Source organism: Centruroides vittatus, unplaced genomic scaffold (genome assembly GCF_030686945.1).
Source record: "Centruroides vittatus isolate TY-2023 unplaced genomic scaffold, ASM3068694v2 contig_863, whole genome shotgun sequence".
NCBI classification, from domain to species: Eukaryota; Metazoa; Arthropoda; class Arachnida; order Scorpiones; family Buthidae; genus Centruroides; species Centruroides vittatus.
In genome coordinates, this window is record NW_027122563.1 from 276,397 (window position 1) to 294,433 (window position 18,037).

At 29.9% G+C, this 18,037-nt stretch overlaps 1 protein-coding gene across 2 annotated transcripts in view; it reads left to right on the forward strand.

Annotated features, from left to right (window-relative positions):
- Nucleotides 1-18,037, forward strand: part of cdm (importin-13-like protein cdm) — a 63,253-nt gene that overhangs the window by 2,255 nt on the left and 42,961 nt on the right. For both annotated transcript variants that reach the window (XM_067279296.1, XM_067279297.1), the window contains exon 2: nucleotides 16,278-16,397. In XM_067279296.1, the coding sequence (XP_067135397.1) occupies nucleotides 16,278-16,397 (120 nt within the window). The remainder of the gene's footprint in view (nucleotides 1-16,277; nucleotides 16,398-18,037) is intronic.

Sequence of the window (18,037 nt, forward strand, 5' to 3'; positions counted from 1 at the left end):
AACTAAGCAGGTTATGCTTTTATTATTAATAAAATGAAGAAGAAAATTAGAAAATGTATTCAATAATATTGAGCTGTTAAATAATTCTTTGCGGTATTTCTGATGGAACAATAGTTTAGAATTGATTAACGATGATATTGATGTTATCTACTAATATTTATTTATTGCTTTATTATTAAAATATCAGCAATTAAAATTTTGAATACTAATACATTAAACAGAATTTTTATTAATATTAGTAATAATGTAATAAAAACAAGAGTCTATAAAGCAAATATTCAGAACCCAGTTTTTTGAGTTGCACTACTTCATTCCAGTACCTGTACTTAAAAATTTGATAGGTTATTTACTATATAAACCAGTAATAGAAAATACTATATCATTTTATTAAACAAACTTGTCATAAGGTCTTTAGAATGCATATTTGCTTTAGAGCCAGTAACATGTATGACTTTAAAAAAAATGAGCAACAATATGTTAGTTTTGTTTATATATAAAGAATTCTATTTTTTTTTTTTTTTTTTTTAGATTTTTATTTTTAAGATTTTGTCTTATATAGAATATTATGATGTAAACTTATAAATTGTAAATCAATAAAAGATTGTTTTAACAGAGAATAAATAACATATATATATATATATATTGTTATTATCTGACAAGTTAAGAGAATATATATATATATATATATAGATTTCTCAGTAACTTGTCAGATATATATAATATATATATATATCTGACAAGTTACTGAGAAATCTTAAAAATCATTAAGAAATTCATATAACAAATTAATTTGAGTTGTTTTGACTTGAAGTGATAATGTAGTTGCTTAATTAGGCAATGACAATAATACAAGGCCTGATCAAAAATATCCAGTTCAGAATTTATTGTAGAAAAACAAAGGCAACTACAGGAATACCTTGATTATCGTAGTTATTGTTGCCATGAAAAATATCACAATAATTGAATCCACCAATTGTTGCCAAGGATTTTTCAAATCTATTTATTAAATTTTATATATGAAGTAAAAAAGAAATGTGTTAAACATGTTAAGTAAAAAAATGAAGGTTCATTTAGAAAAACAAGATTATTATTTAATCTTTATTTATACCATGTATATAGGAAGTACATACATACAATTATTCTTTCTTGGATAAAAATTGGTGTAGTCATCTTGTGGAATTTTTTTGTCATATAAAACACTGTAGCAATGGATGGACTCTTCAATTTCCTGACAAGCTTTCATTGATCACTTGAGATTAGGATTGCTGTTCAAGATTTTTTCTTCAAAACTTTCAATGATTTTAAACATTTTGTTCATTTCTGTAAGAGTAAATTCTTTCAGCGCTACATCAATTTGTTTCTCATTATCATTGATTTGAGCATCATAAGCACGTTCTCTCTTGAGGTTAATTAGGTCATCATCATCCAGCTCCATATCATGTGACTGAAGCAGGTCCTGAACATCACCTATTTCAATTCCTTTTAGTCCTAGATTGAAGCCAATCTCAGTTATGTCATTAATAACATGGAATACTTCATTTTCAAATCCTTTAAAATCAATTGCACAATGAAGAATAATCTTTTGCCACACTGCTCTCAGGTTGCTAGACATTACTTCATTCCATGCTTTCATGCATCCATTCTTGACATTCTCAATGCATTTTTGATATTGAATGCCTTCCAGAATTCTGTCAGTCATAGCTTCATCTCCTGTAGTCATTTCTGTTGCTTATGAAAAAGTTCTTTGCAGATAATATTCCTTAAAGGATGTGATTACATCTTTGTCTATTGGCTAGATGATGGAAGTGGTATTGGTTGGTAAATAAATAACTTTTATGTTTTCACACAAATCATTCAGTGCTGTTGGATAACTAGGTGCATTATCTAATATCAAAAAGGTTTTAAAATTATGATTTAATGACTTGCAGTACTTTTCAACTTCAGGGCAAAAACAGTTTTTAAGCCAATCCTCAAAAATAGTTTTTATCATCCAAGCTTTTCTATTGGATCTCCAATGAACAAAGAAAATTTTTATCCAAACTTCTAAGCAAGTGAAGATTTTGTGAATGATAAATAAAGAGAAACTTCATTTTGTAATCTCTAGAAGCATTGCTACATAGCAAAAGTGTTACATGCTCCTTCAAAATCTTATTGCCAGGCTGATTTTTTGCTAAAAATGTTTTTCCCATAATAAGGGTGTTTTGTTAGCATTAAAAATATCTGATCATCAGTATAATTTCCATCTTCGATGATCTGTTGCAATTCTCCAGGAAAACTAGCTGCTGCTTTTTCATCAGCACTTGTAATTTCACCTTGTTTGTGAACACTAAGAATGTCGAATTGCTTTTTGAACCAATTAAAACACCCTAAACTTGCAGAGAATTTTCCTTCCACTACTGATACCAAATCATTTTCACTCTCTGTTTTTTTAAAGTTTCAAATAAATTCAATACTTTTGTTTTTATAGTCATTTGACTAAGAGGAATTCTCTTATGGTTACAACCTTCTATTCATACTGACATTAGCATTTTCATTTCAGTCATAAGATGGCTTTTGTTTCTCATAGTTTGGGACCCAGACGAGGTCGATGCACTTTGTCCTAGTGGCTTATAGTTTGCAGCATGGTCTAAATTATGGCAAACATTTATTGATTCATTTAGACTACTCTCTTGCAATTTTGGCTTTGGTTATGCCTGCTTCATACTTATTTATCATGCAACTTATCTTCTAAGCTGATCACTCTACCTTTCTTATTGATATCTGTAGACTTGGTATCGTCCTTGTTTCTTTTAGCATTCATTGTAGAGGTAAATAAGAAGAGAAATAAATATCCATGTGTACTTCAGGCAAAGGCAGACAGTTACTGGTGAGTGGTGAGCATGCACTGTCAGATAAAAACAAAATGCTACGAGAGTGCTACCTGCAGAGTATTGAACTAAATGTAATTCTGATTGAATATGTAGTGGGTACATATTGTGGCTGCAATAATTTACATTTGGAGCTCAATAATTAGAATTTTGGTATCAAGTTATAAACTGCAATAAATCAAGAATTGTGATGTGATGATCAAGGTTTTCCTGTGACAGTTACTGGAGTAATCTTCCTACTTGACCATGCATGCTTGATAGGCCTATTTGGAAATGGCTTATCAGGCATGCAGTCATTGTGTTGCATTTAGTTGTATTTGCAGAAATGCAACATCAAGATATTGCAGAAATACAACTAAATGCAACACAATGCAACATCTTGATATTGTTTCTCCTTCAAAGGGCTTTTGAGCCTGGAAAAGAAGAAGAATTTCAGGGGGCCGAATATGGTAAGATGGGTAGAGAACTATGAGGATGCTGTGATTAGCCAAAAATTTTGTGACACTCAGAGTTGTGTGACATCGTTGTGCAGAATATCAGGTCATATGTGAGGGCATTTCAGACAAATTACATCTCAAAGATACTATAGAATAGTTCTATAGATAGTCTTACAATCAACAGCCTCATTGATTCATGCCATTGATTAGTCTATAAATTAGTCATCATCAATTGAAGTGCAGCTATTTTTGAAACATGAATATTACCCAAATGTTTTGTACCAGCTGTTTCTTTGAATGCTTGTTGAAGCATTTTGTATTTTTCAGTAGTCATCTATTTAAGTTTCCATCAAAACTTGATGCAACATGTTGTTTATTCAACTCATCCATTTTATGACATGACAGAGGGAAACATTTTCCTGCACACAATTCACTGACAATTGATTCATGCTGCCACCTGCTGCTCTGTCATGTGGCATCAGGAAATATAATCAAATGGTCTCTATGGTCGGCACCTTCTACTATTAGTAATGTCTTTATAAAAGTTCTGTTCCAGATATTTTTGATCAGCCCTTGTACAATTGAAAGTTACAGATTATTAAAAAAAAATTAACTTATTATTATCCGGGCCAATTCTTTTCTTCCAGTTTAATCTCAATTATTTAATTAAAATTATTAAATTTATTATGATATGGTGCCTAATGCCTCCCTCTTGGGTCAAATTGTTTGGTAACTTATTATAAATGGTTTATTAAATTTTATTGCTTAAAACATAACATTCTACACTGACAAATCTTAGATTAAATGAAGTCATAAAATATGCATTTAAATATTTAGAAAACATTCACAATTCACATACAGTACTATATTTACACTTAGAAAAAGTCACTAGTTGAAGCACAATTTAATAATGCACATCAGTTGCTTTATTTATTTTATTTTTTTTTTTTTTTTGACAAACCTTTTAATTCTGAATATTAGTATGAGTACATTTTTTCCCATTTATTGACCAATAAAGTGAATATGAAATTAAGTGTTTTTTAAAAATATAAAGTTCAGTAAACAATCAATTGTTTAATAGAATTAAAGAAAGTATTGTAGGTTTTTCCTCACTATCGAAAAGTAGTGTGTTCCTATGAAATGTTTTGTAAGTCAAAATGGCATAAAGTGAATTATAGGTATCCCTCATACAACATGGTATTGAATTGGGGATATCCCCATACAACATGACTTCTACTTTCACTCTAATGCGATTTTGGAAATCGTCTGTACAAAATTTCACAGTTTTTAAGTGTAAACTTCATTATTCAATTTTTTTTTTTTTTTATTAAGTAAGCACACATGTTGCCTCAAATTTGCCCACAGATTTTAGAATATTAAAATTTCATTTTGTGCCTTTTATCAGGTTTACTTTAATGAAAACTGATAGTACAATTTTTTTTCCTTGTCCTAGCTCTCCTATCAACCAAGTGTCATTGTCATTGCTTTTAGACTTTAGCCCTTAAGACTGTCGTTGTATTTTATTTTTATAGATTAATCTTTGTATTTAGTAAAGTTTGTTTAAACATTTTTAGGTAATTTATCATTCATAAAAATGACAAATGAAATACAGCGATATCTCAGTATTCAAGCTAGAACAATTCAGTATTCAAGTACAAATTCTGGAAAAAATCACTCGGTACTCAACTGAACAAATGCAACCTGCTAGAACAAATTATCGATTAATAACATATTTTTATTTTGTCATCCATAGAAAATTATGATAAAAATTTTAAAAAATGAAGTCGTTGCTCATATTTTTGATCAAAACCAAAAAAGCTCAGATGACAATACTTTGAAAAAAGAAAATGCTCTCATTTAACTAAAATTAATATTAACAGTACTTTTACTTGTGCTTGTTAGTTAATTATGGATTGGAAATAAAGTATTGATTGCATAATAAAAAAAATTTCTTAGTAACGAAAAAGGATTGAATGCACAGATTCACATAACATGGCACTTTTTCAGAACATATCTACCGTGTTATACGAAGGATGTGTGTTACTAATATGCTGGAATTAAATAAATAAACTCGCAAAGACACCAAACCAGCATAAATGCCATATTTTAATGACAAACAAATGTTTTCTTCCATATTAAATGGACATTGTTATATAGATTGAATACAAAATAGAATATGTAGAAAACAGAACAGAACCTTAAAGTGGAATGAAGTATTCAAACTTCGTTCACTTAGAGATTTGTGCATGATCAGTGCAGAAATCATGCAGAGAAGAAAATAATAAGTGCATAAAGTGAAGAAGCAATTACCATTAATTTATACAGGAAAAATTTCTGAGCACTTCCTGATCCAAAATTAATATACCAAATTATACCAATGTGTCCTAAGAGTTTTTTTGTACCTTACGGCACATTTTGCTAACAGATGCACAAAAAAAATTCAGATAACACATGGATGTTCACAGACACAATTCAAAGCTATGGCAATTAAATTTGATGCTGAATATAGTTCCCAGGAAAAGAGCTTGAAAATTCCTCTTTCCTTAGGCTATACACTCCCTCTTAGACAATAGTAATTTAATATAATATTCTAAAATGTTGAGTATTTCAAAATATATTATTATTAGAACTTTTAAGTCTTTTTAATAAAGTTAAGCCTGAAAATTTCTCAAGTTGAATTTTATGTAAATTTAAATTAATAAATTATTTTAATAAAAGAAACAAACAAGATTAATATATTTTATTTTAAGTTGTTTTAAAAAATATTGTTCGGATACATGATATACAAGTGATAGTCTGTTTATTTTTCTGAAAATGGAATCTTAAAAATATAAATGTTAAATGTAAATATTATTCCAGATGTGTGCAATGGATCATTTGATGAACTTTAACACTTCATACATCTCCTGTTTTCTATGTACCATCTACATCATTTACTTTGGAGAAAGAAAGAGACAGCAGTATTGCATTTTTAGATTTTTCTATTTGCATAACTTCAACAGGCATATATTACACAGTATATCTGTTGAGTTAACACAGATTTGGTTCTTCAAGGAAGCAAACTTCTCTCATGAGATGGGATAAAATGACATGTATATAGAAATAAGATTCAAAACAACAAAACTAATTTGTCAAGCTGGATGTGTATCTCAGAGTCTCCCTATTCAGGCATGTTGTAAAGTTTGACCAGGAGTTTGTTTCCAGAGAATACCAAACTTTACGATGTATTATTCTAATTCAATAATTTCTACTAAACTGATAATATAAGGCCTATATACTGATATCTATTTATTTAAATATTTAAGTTAATAAACCTATGTCTGCAAATGAGTCATTTTGGCAATAGAGCAAATTATTTGAATTTACAGCAGGTGCTCAAAATGGCATGCTTACAGAGGTTGCATCATCAGTTCATGGGTTCACAGACACTATGGAATATTCCTGGAATAGGTTGCACATGTGCATAAGTAGCCATGAGTCTTACCGGATGATCTTGATGGCTTTTTGGGATACCCCTCTTTATACCAACATAAAGCTTCTCATCCATTACAGTTTGTTTGACCATAAACAAGATGCATCTTAGCCAGTTTTCAAAAGAAAAATTATTGCCCATTTTGAAGAAGAATTTCAAATATGATTCTATGGAAATACAAATTAACTGAGTCTAATTGTAATTAAAAAATGTCCACAAAACCTTTATCTCCAGTTGTAAATTTACAACTAGAGATACAAGGGTTTTCTGAAAGAATTTCAAATATATAAATGACTAACAAATGAAATTTGAAGGTTCTGAGATTGCTAGTCAATAGTAAAAATTACTACCTTTTTGAAAATTTTCAACAACCTTTATTAGGATGAAGGTATATTTATTAATGTTTTTTTATCACATCATAAAAGCAAGAAAACAAAAAAAATCTCTGATTCTTACTGGCCACCAGTGCAGTTACTCTAAATTAAAACTTTAATTTGTTCTATTACCAAAAAGTTTATATAGTTTATTTTATATATATATAAAAGTTGCCCCCTGAGATTTGCTTATAGATCCATCCTTTATAAAATAATAATAAAATCATTATAATGCAATAAGTAAATCAGCTACTGGAAAAATAAATTATTAAAAAACAAAAACCTTAATGTTTCCAGCAATAAAAACTATTTAATAATAACGTTTTCGACTGTTTTAAACAGCCATCATCAGTTAAAACGAACTTAAACAAAAATGAATGCAGAAAAAATAGAACCCAAGCAATACAAATATTTAAAATTCAAAAATAATTCCAAAGTAAAAATGCCGTCGTATATTAGAAACTAACAAAACTGCGCATGCGCTAAATATCGTAGTAAGAATAAAAATAAAAACAAATAACAAAAAATACTGCCGCAAAAATATTTCTATTACAAGAAAGAACGTTATGCATTTCGGTAAAACGACTTCCATGCCGTGGATAAACCATCTGCGTCCCTATGGTTAATGCAACCCGTGTTAACGTGGGCTTTGTAGATTTCCAGCTTTTCTAGATGTTTCAGCATTTGTTTGTTGGTCGTGGCCCTAATAATAGATGCTTTGTCCCAATGAACGTCGACATCTTGATGTTTAGCAAAAGCCGCTAGCACAGTAGTATCCAAGCTCTTATTGATGGAGTATCTATGCTCCTTAAGCCTCTGCTTTAAATGTCTCATAGTTGCACCAACGTATACCAGATCTGTATTAAAACGGCAATCTTTTAAAGGTATAGAATATACCCCCGTCTTAAAACTCTGGTTTTCTTTCTTCTTGTCGTTTCTCAATAATCGATATATTGTAGGATTACGTCGATACAACAACCTTATGTTGTTATTTCTGGCTACTTTCTTAATCATCGTGTGCAAGAATGGAAAATAATTGAGAATGACTTTTCTTCCTTGATTCATAGGAGGAAGCTGCCGATTTTTTGCCTTCCGAAATTTGTCGATAAGCCCATCAATTTCCTTACTCCGATATCCGTGTTGTAATGCTGTAGTGCGGATGTAACTTAATTCCTTGTAGGTGTCAATAACACTGGTGCAATGTGTGTGAGCACGCTTGATCCAGGCATGAAAAGCTGCATATTTAAAATACATCGGATCGAAAGAATTTTTTGGTATAATAATGGGCTGATAGCTGGGTTTTCTATAAACGTCCGTCCATATTTGACCCTCCTTGCATGTGATTGAAAGATCAAGGAAATATACATTAGAAGCACTTTCTTGGTCCAGCGCTAAAGTCAAACCATATGGGTTTTTGTTGATTTCTTGAATGAAATGCAGAGCGCTACTATCATTTTTCCACAGGATGAAAACATCATCAACATATCTTGTATATAAAATGATTTGATGTTGAAAGAAGGGTATGACTTTGTTTTCCAAGCGACGTAATACAAGCTCACATAAAATAGATGACATAGGGCTCCCCATAGGCACCCCTCTTTCTTGCAAATATGTTTCATCTTCAAATTCGAAAAACGATGTGTAACATATTGTTTTATATACAAGATATGTTGATGATGTTTTCATCCTGTGGAAAAATAATAGTAGCGCTCTGCATTTCATTCAAGAAATCAACAAAAACCCATATGGTTTGACTTTAGCGCTGGACCAAGAAAGTGCTTCTAATGTATATTTCCTTGATCTTTCAATCACATGCAAGGAGGGTCAAATATGGACGGACGTTTATAGAAAACCCAGCTATCAGCCCATTATTATACCAAAAAATTCTTTCGATCCGATGTATTTTAAATATGCAGCTTTTCATGCCTGGATCAAGCGTGCTCACACACATTGCACCAGTGTTATTGACACCTACAAGGAATTAAGTTACATCCGCACTACAGCATTACAACACGGATATCGGAGTAAGGAAATTGATGGGCTTATCGACAAATTTCGGAAGGCAAAAAATCGGCAGCTTCCTCCTATGAATCAAGGAAGAAAAGTCATTCTCAATTATTTTCCATTCTTGCACACGATGATTAAGAAAGTAGCCAGAAATAACAACATAAGGTTGTTGTATCGACGTAATCCTACAATATATCGATTATTGAGAAACGACAAGAAGAAAGAAAACCAGAGTTTTAAGACGGGGGTATATTCTATACCTTTAAAAGATTGCCGTTTTAATACAGATCTGGTATACGTTGGTGCAACTATGAGACATTTAAAGCAGAGGCTTAAGGAGCATAGATACTCCATCAATAAGAGCTTGGATACTACTGTGCTAGCGGCTTTTGCTAAACATCAAGATGTCGACGTTCATTGGGACAAAGCATCTATTATTAGGGCCACGACCAACAAACAAATGCTGAAACATCTAGAAAAGCTGGAAATCTACAAAGCCCACGTTAACACGGGTTGCATTAACCATAGGGACGCAGATGGTTTATCCACGGCATGGAAGTCGTTTTACCGAAATGCATAACGTTCTTTCTTGTAATAGAAATATTTTTGCGGCAGTATTTTTTGTTATTTGTTTTTATTTTTATTCTTACTACGATATTTAGCGCATGCGCAGTTTTGTTAGTTTCTAATATACGACGGCATTTTTACTTTGGAATTATTTTTGAATTTTAAATATTTGTATTGCTTGGGTTCTATTTTTTCTGCATTCATTTTTGTTTAAGTTCGTTTTAACTGATGATGGCTGTTTAAAACAGTCGAAAACGTTATTATTAAATAGTTTTTATTGCTGGAAACATTAAGGTTTTTGTTTTTTAATAAAATCATTATATTTTAATTTAATATCAGATCTATAAATTCTATAAAATTCCTAACACAATAACCAAACAACCAATAAAACAAATACTCACTTCAAAAGCAAATGTTTTCATTCATTTTTAAAAGGCACCTTTAGGCTGGAATTCTGTATGGAATCACACAATTTTCAAATGATTTGGATCTTCTATGTTACTGTTAGTGATTGCAAATTTTCCGGATATTACATTACTGGTAATTCAGTAATTATATTCGAAATTACCGGTAAAATTGTATTAAGAAATGATTTAAAACGAAACTGAATTACTGACAGAATTATTGAACAACCATTTATTTTCAAGTTTTCTATCAGTTTAGACAAACAATATTCTTATAATAGTAATTATCATGCCATAATAGACATTGAAATAATGCTAATTATTAATCACGTTTTTCTTTATTTTGAAAGTAGGCTCATAAAAAACATAGTACATTTAGGCTCTCGTCATCTAATCTAGATCTAATTTTCATAAAAATGGCAGCTGCATTAGAAAAATCTCTCTCAGAATCAATACTAGTTGGACGTACTGTCATTAGAGCATTGAAAACTTTTTTAAGATGCATTCCTTGTATTTTTGCTCTACAAAATAATTATCATCATCTTTATTCACAAAAAGGGGATTATCCCTGTTGCAGGGGGTTGTACAAAATTGACTTATAAATTTTCGTATTATTAAAACATTAACTAGGTTATTAATATTTAACCGTTTTTATACACTGGTTTTATATTGTTTCGTTATTAACATAAATAAAAACAGTTATTTTAACAAACACAGTAATATAATTATACAATAATAGTGAAGTTGTACAATGTTGATATATTTAGACATATTGACATAGATTTACAACATTTTTGTAATCTTAATGAAATAATTATACAGAGAATAGAGATCGTTTTTATTTAGGTTATTTAGAGAATTTCTATAATCTTGGGATGAATCACTTTGGAGTTATGCTCTACAAAAATAATTCATTTCTTTCTTAACTATATCTCTCACACTTTTAAATTTACTAATATTACTGTTATCAGTGTCTATGCTTGTTTTATGTTTAATGAATAAATCCAATTTCTCTTTCATTGTTAAATTTGAGTTTTTTATTGTAGATTTTGTTCTCGTGTCGACATGAGAAGTTAATGGCGTGGTAAGCAATGAACACCTCTCACCAGAATCTGAGTCTGAACTAATTTCAGCAACATCCACAGGTCTTGATTCGTTTTCATTTTCTGATAATTGCTTAATTATCTTTACAATATCATTTAAAATTGTATTTTTGTTAACATTATTCGATATTTTGTTTGACTTATGTTTGTTCAATTTTTCTGGGTTATTTAGATACATTAAAGTAGCAGAGTAAATGGTTCATCTCTCTTTCACATGAAAAATAATTTCTTTCTTTAGTTTGTTACACAGAAAGGAATCCTGCTTTGATAGTTCTTCTATCAGAAATTCTGATTAGATCTGCAACATACAACTTTATGTTTTCACAACACAATGATTCGACTGCTACTTTTATAGGTTGTAATAAGTGTATTGTATTAGACAGCAATTCAAGTTCATCTTCAGAAAAGGTTATATCTGAACAAATATCAATTAGACTTTTTCTGACAGAATTTCGGACCTCTGAAAAACATTCCAGCATGGTCAACATACTGCTCCATGTTTTTGAGTCATAGTAGAGATAATTCTTTTTCTAATTCAACTTTAATATGCTTCTGAAGAATGTCATTTTTGAGTGGTGATTTTCGAAACATTTTAACTACATTTTGTATTTTCTGAATTAAAAGATTCAAAGTTTCATCTTGAAAAACATCTCTGTAAAACTTAATGTCATCAAGGCTTTCCTGTATTACTTCAAATCCTCTGTCATCAGATTGATTGTCTGAGGTTTCAGAATCTTCCTCATCCAGTTCTGAATGTATGGGTTCAGTACTGTTTTCTTTAACACGGCCTTTTTTGTATAGAACTTTCGCTACTGCTAAGTGTAAGCCATGAGCAAAGCACGCTTGGCTGTTTACATTGACTAATCTTGACACTTTTTTCATCACTGCAGTTCTGTTCGTGATAATTGAAATTAGGTTGTTATAATCAACATTCAATTCTTTTAATCTGACATTTAAAAGTTCAATGCATTTTTCAGCACACACAAATCCACGTGTACGAATCAAACCTAGATCCAAAATTTGTTACATGCATGGAGATTAACATTTATATATCGACAGTTGTCAAGTGATGTCCATTCGTCACAAGATATGCTGAAGGATTCTCCTCGAACTTTTTGTTCCAATATATCTTTAATAATCTCATCCTGAAATTTTTTTCCAAATTCAGTGATCATTTTTTTTGGTCGAATGAGATTTAGGAAGCTTCACATATCCGCTTGCAGAAAAAAGTCGTCTTGGGTCTTGCAATGTGCAAAATTTGGAGAATGGCAGTCCATCAACTGAAGCCATATAAGATAATACTATAGGCAAAGACTTGTCATTTTCTTTCTTGAAAAATGTAGTTATTTTTTTATTATATTCATTTTGTGCACTGTTTCGTTTCCAGCTGTCTCCTCAGATTTTCTTTTCAGTAAGTTTATGTCATGACGTCGCATGAGGTGATTATGCAGCCCACTAGTACTTCCTTCAACTGCTTTGATTGTTTTAAAGTACAGTTTGCACACTCCGGCATCTCTTTGTCTTGTGTGATTGAAGTAATCCCACGGCAAATTTTTACTTATTACTAGAATAAATGTAAAACATACTGTAATGGGGAAAATGGTATTTTATATTTTTATTTATCTTTTTATCTATAACTATCTTTATATTTTTATTAGTGCATTCTTTTTTTTCTGTTTCAATTAATCTCACAATAAAGATTCCAATAACTGAGTTTTACGAAATCTGACTCCAATGTGTGATGTTCATTGCAAAACAGAGCACACAAAGATACATATACAAAAAACAATATCGTTATTTCACGTGATGAACAGGGTTCTTTGGATTCCAACTCTCCTAAGTCAAAAAATTTGTGTGTTTTACAGATTATGCTAACAACATAATTTGATTTAGAAAAACCCACAACTTATATTAGGTTCACAACAAAGAATATAGATTGATATCTTTGGGACTGCGATAACACAAAGAAAAGAATTAATTCTAGGGCCTTAAAACTAATTAAATACTAAATAAGAAGGGAAGTGATAGATGTAAAGAGATTAAGAGATAAATCTATAGGAAAGTGGGTACCCGTTCTTCTACATAGTCTGGGTGTAGTGACAATCCTGATGCTTGTTTCTTACACAAAAATATGATCTCTTGTCTTCACTACAAAAATCTCTGGGGCATTTTCTATTAGTCTCTATTTTCACTCTTGAACCAAAAGTGATCATGTCTTTCCCAACTTAGCCCTCTGGACTTCTTTTCTTTTGTTCTATGGATTAGTCACCAGCTCCCAAGAGGAAAGAGTTAATAAGGAACATTCTAGAAGGGATAGAACAATGAAACAAAGAAGAAATAAAGGGAGCTATATACTCAACTAAAAATAAAAATATATATATATATTATGGCATACTGCCACAAGTGTCAATAAAGCAAAACCAATATACAAGAATATTACAGTAGAGCATCGATTATCCGACCCCCTATTAACCGACTTATCGGTTAACCGACTGTGTTCTAGTCAGCAAATTCAAATGTCCGCTAGTGATGTGGCGCTACAATATTTGGTTGTTTTGGCTACTTTAATATTATTTTTGTTAAATTTTTGCATGTTTTAGCTGGCAGCACTGGCTCGACCATGAAAGGGAGGCTAGTATTTAAACCAGGCCTAATACACTATACTATACTAATAATGTATTTTTTCATACTTTTTGGTTATCCAACCAACCCCAGTCCCCAATTAAGTCGGATAATCGATGCTCTACTGTACTTACTATATAAGTCGTGTTTTCAGTCAGCGTGTATTTATGAACTATCAAGACTTTGTAAAAAGTTTCCTTTTGCATCTCAATTAGCTTGAAAACAAAAACAAGACCTGTATAAACAGACTAGAAAATTGCTTTTAGTAACCTTAAATTACAAATGGAATGACCCATTACAACCTGCACTATTTTCTCGCTATGGTATGGAGTGAGAGAAAAAAGAAATCTTTTCGTGGGTATTTCCCGTGGAAATTTTAGAAAATAAATATCAGTTTATAATTAAATAAATATTTAACTAAGATGATTTTTTTTACCAAAATACCGGTAAATTTACCAGGGTATAATTTTCCTATTTTACCGGTATATCGGTAAACCAGTTACCAGTAATGCAATCACTAGTTGCTGTTGCTGATTGGATAATACATGACCTCTGTTGATAGGTGGATACATTGTATATATAATCCTGTGGGAATTTCAAGAGTCTGCAGAAAATATATAGCCAATGTAAATCTTGGAATTCCCATAGTATTGTAACATAATAATGTATCCAACTATCAGCAGCAGCAACACAGAAGTTCAAAAACTGTGCAATTTCTCATTAGACTCCAGCCTAAAGATATCCTTTAAAAATAGATAAATTTGTTTACTTTTCAAGTGTGTTTGTATTGCTGGTTGTTTGGTTATTGTGTTAGAAGTTTTATCAATATTAACCAATAAACTGTGTTGTCTTTTCTATAAATTGTATTCTGTAACAATGTTTTAAAAATTATATTAATAAATATTTATAAAATTTAACATTCTGTTTTCTGAATGGAAGGTAATAGTTAAATATAAATTAGTTTTATATAGTTATAAATGATTTGCGGTTATTTCTTTATTTTAAAGAAGTAATTTTGAATTTAATAAAAACAAGAATTATAACAATAGAGTAAAACTTTTTGAGTGTTGTATTCAATGAAAAAGTAGTCTTACAATATCTATTCTGGTTAATTTTTATTTTATGTATGGTGATTGGCAAAAAATGATCTCTTAGATTTACATTTTTGGACATCCTTGAAACATCAAGAAATGTAAAAAAATTCAGGGGTGTTTTCTTTATGTATGGATGTTAGTCTGTGGGGGGGACAATTTTTTTTACCCTCTTTGAAGCTTAATAACTCCTGCACTTTTTGTCAAATATTTTTGAAATTTTGCAAGGAGGTTTATGTATTAGGGGAATTGATGCTGTTAAATTTTGATGTTTAAAGATCAAGGGGGTGGAGAGATAAAGGAGGTTGTGTGTATCTCCAGTAGGGTCAGACTTAATGATGATTTTACTTGTTATTAGCATTTACCGTTTTTCATAGAACCCATCCCTACACTAAAAATTAAGCTTTTTGCCATTTTATAATAATTGAAAATAAAAAAGTTTTTTATATAAAATATGATAACAGATGGCATTACCAAATGTTTCCAGGAAAGTCAAGCAACTCTGAATTTTTTTACATCATAATCTAGTCAATGAATTGTATATTACTGAATTCATAATCATATTGAAAATGAAATTGATTAAAGCAACAAAATTTAAATTAAAATTTTAAAATACCATATATCTCGGCAGATAAGACAAGGTGTAAATTTTTGTCAAAGTTTTATAGTTTTAGCATATATCTGTCCTATAAGACGACCCCCAAACTATGAACAGCCTATGAATTTAGTTTAGATTAGCGATCATCATCTGAATAATAACACTGTATAGCGTATATGGAATTATGTCCTATTTGTAATTTTTCAAATGAACAAATTTTATTTTCTTGCACTGCCTTGCAATTGTTGCAAACATTTGCACTGATTTGGCATTCGGGTAATGACCTTGACTATTTACAAAACCGTCATGTGGACTATTCTATTTTGTGCACATACCCTACTCTCTACTAGTAAATAATTAAGGTTTGTCTGTTTTTTTTATAATGGTTTTAATTTATGTAAATTTCAATCTAATTTTTTTGTATCTGTCCTATAAGACGACCCCGGATTTTGGGGGCTTTTTTTATGATTCAACTATCATCTTATCTGCCGAGATATACGGTATGATCATTTTATGCTATTTATTTTTAAAATTTTATTCTTGTTTTAAATACAGTTCATTAATTAAATTTTATATAAACTGCTGAAAATTTTTTTTGTTTACCAAAAAATTTTGGATAACTTTTAAAATTTATTTTGTCTGTTGAATAATATATTTGGTATTAGTTTAAAAATAAATGCTTTGTCATAAGTTAACTTTTTAATGTACTTTTATTTTGAATTTTCTTTTAAATAGGTACTTCATGAGTTTTATCATGATGCAGAGTCTCAAGCAGAAGCAAATCACTATTTGACACTTCTTCAAATTTCTCCTGAAGCTTGGAATATAGCATGGCAGTTATTAAATCATTCAAAAGTAATAAAAGTCACTAAATTAAAATATAATATATTAATTTATAACAGTAATTCTTTTTTTATTCATAGATTTTAAATATTTGAATAAAGAAAAATAAAAATTGAATTTTATATAGAAGGCAAAAATAATTAAAATTTGTTATCTTATTAATCTGTAGAAAAAATATTACTAAAATTTATAATATCTTAAATATTTTTTAAATTATAATATTTCAACATAAGAAAATTCATATAATAATTGAATAAAAAAAGAAAATTTAAATTATTAAGAATACAATTTTAAATTTTTATTTTCCATCATTTGCTGTGAATAATTTAATCTGTTTTTAAAAGTCACTTTGAAAGCAGGTATGGATTAAATAACAATGTGGGTTATCTATCAATTTTAACTTGCAGTTACAAACTCATTAAACAGCTTTGTCTAAGGTCACCAAGAGTGTTTTAGAAAACGTTTAAAATCCTTTATACACCACAGACAATATAATAACTCTCTGAGAACTATTTAGAAACTGGCTGTTGATTTTATTATTTATTACTATATTTTATAGCATATAAGATGCAGCACAGAATATTTATGAAAAAGTATTTAGTGTGTTTAAGCTTTCCTGCGCCTTTGGCAGTTGACCCCAAATTTTTTATTATTGTATTCTGGTCTAAATACTAAAAATTAGAAGGCACACTTTTATTTATCAGGAAAAAGAGAAGTTTAAAAATAATTAAAATATTCTACATAAATGCAGAAAAATGTTGCTTAGTTATAGCCAATAATATGCTTAATTAAATAAAAATATTTTTATTCAATATTCAAAAATCAGTTGTCTATACAAATTAAAATGTGTATTATTAAACTAGATTAAAAATTCTAAAAATTGTGCTAAAATATTAGAAAATATGTCCCAACAAAAATCAACCCCACTCACTGGAAACAATACAAGTGAGTTTAGAGAATTTAACTAGGTACAGGTTACCTGTAGCCAATGAATACCATTTGAAGAATTCAATAGCCTATGGATTGCAGCTCCATATATAAGATACAAGGTAATTTTATCCCTCCAGGATTTTAACAAAAGTTGTGTATTATATAAGTATATCAAACATCCCAAAGCCCGATATTTATAGATACATAACCAAGCAATTGCCTTATTGTGTATTATATGCTGTAAAATATGGTAGTTCTTTGTAACAAACAATAGCTAAGTGATTACCTCTCAAATTTGTCATTGGATATTATTAACATTGAAATTTTTTCTGTTTAATTTTTTGAATTTTGAGTTTATTTAGAATTTATTATGATAGTGCTAGTATATTATATTCTACTTGACTTATACTGTATATTGGTTCCTAATGCTTTGCTGGACCAAGGTCAAGGCATATCTACAAAATAAGCTATTACTTGAAGACAACTCCCAAAAGCTGGAAGAGTTCAATAATTACACACATGCACTTCTATGTACTGCTTCTAGCACTGATATTTAATCAGTATTGAAAGTAGTATGTAAAAGTGTCTGCATGTGTTTGAAGCTAATATTTTCTTTACATGCTGTTTGTGTGTATGTGTTCCTGTTTAAGAATTTTCTGTTAGTGTGACAAGTACCTTTAGTATGGCAGCTTTCTGTAGTGTGATATATATGATATTGTAAA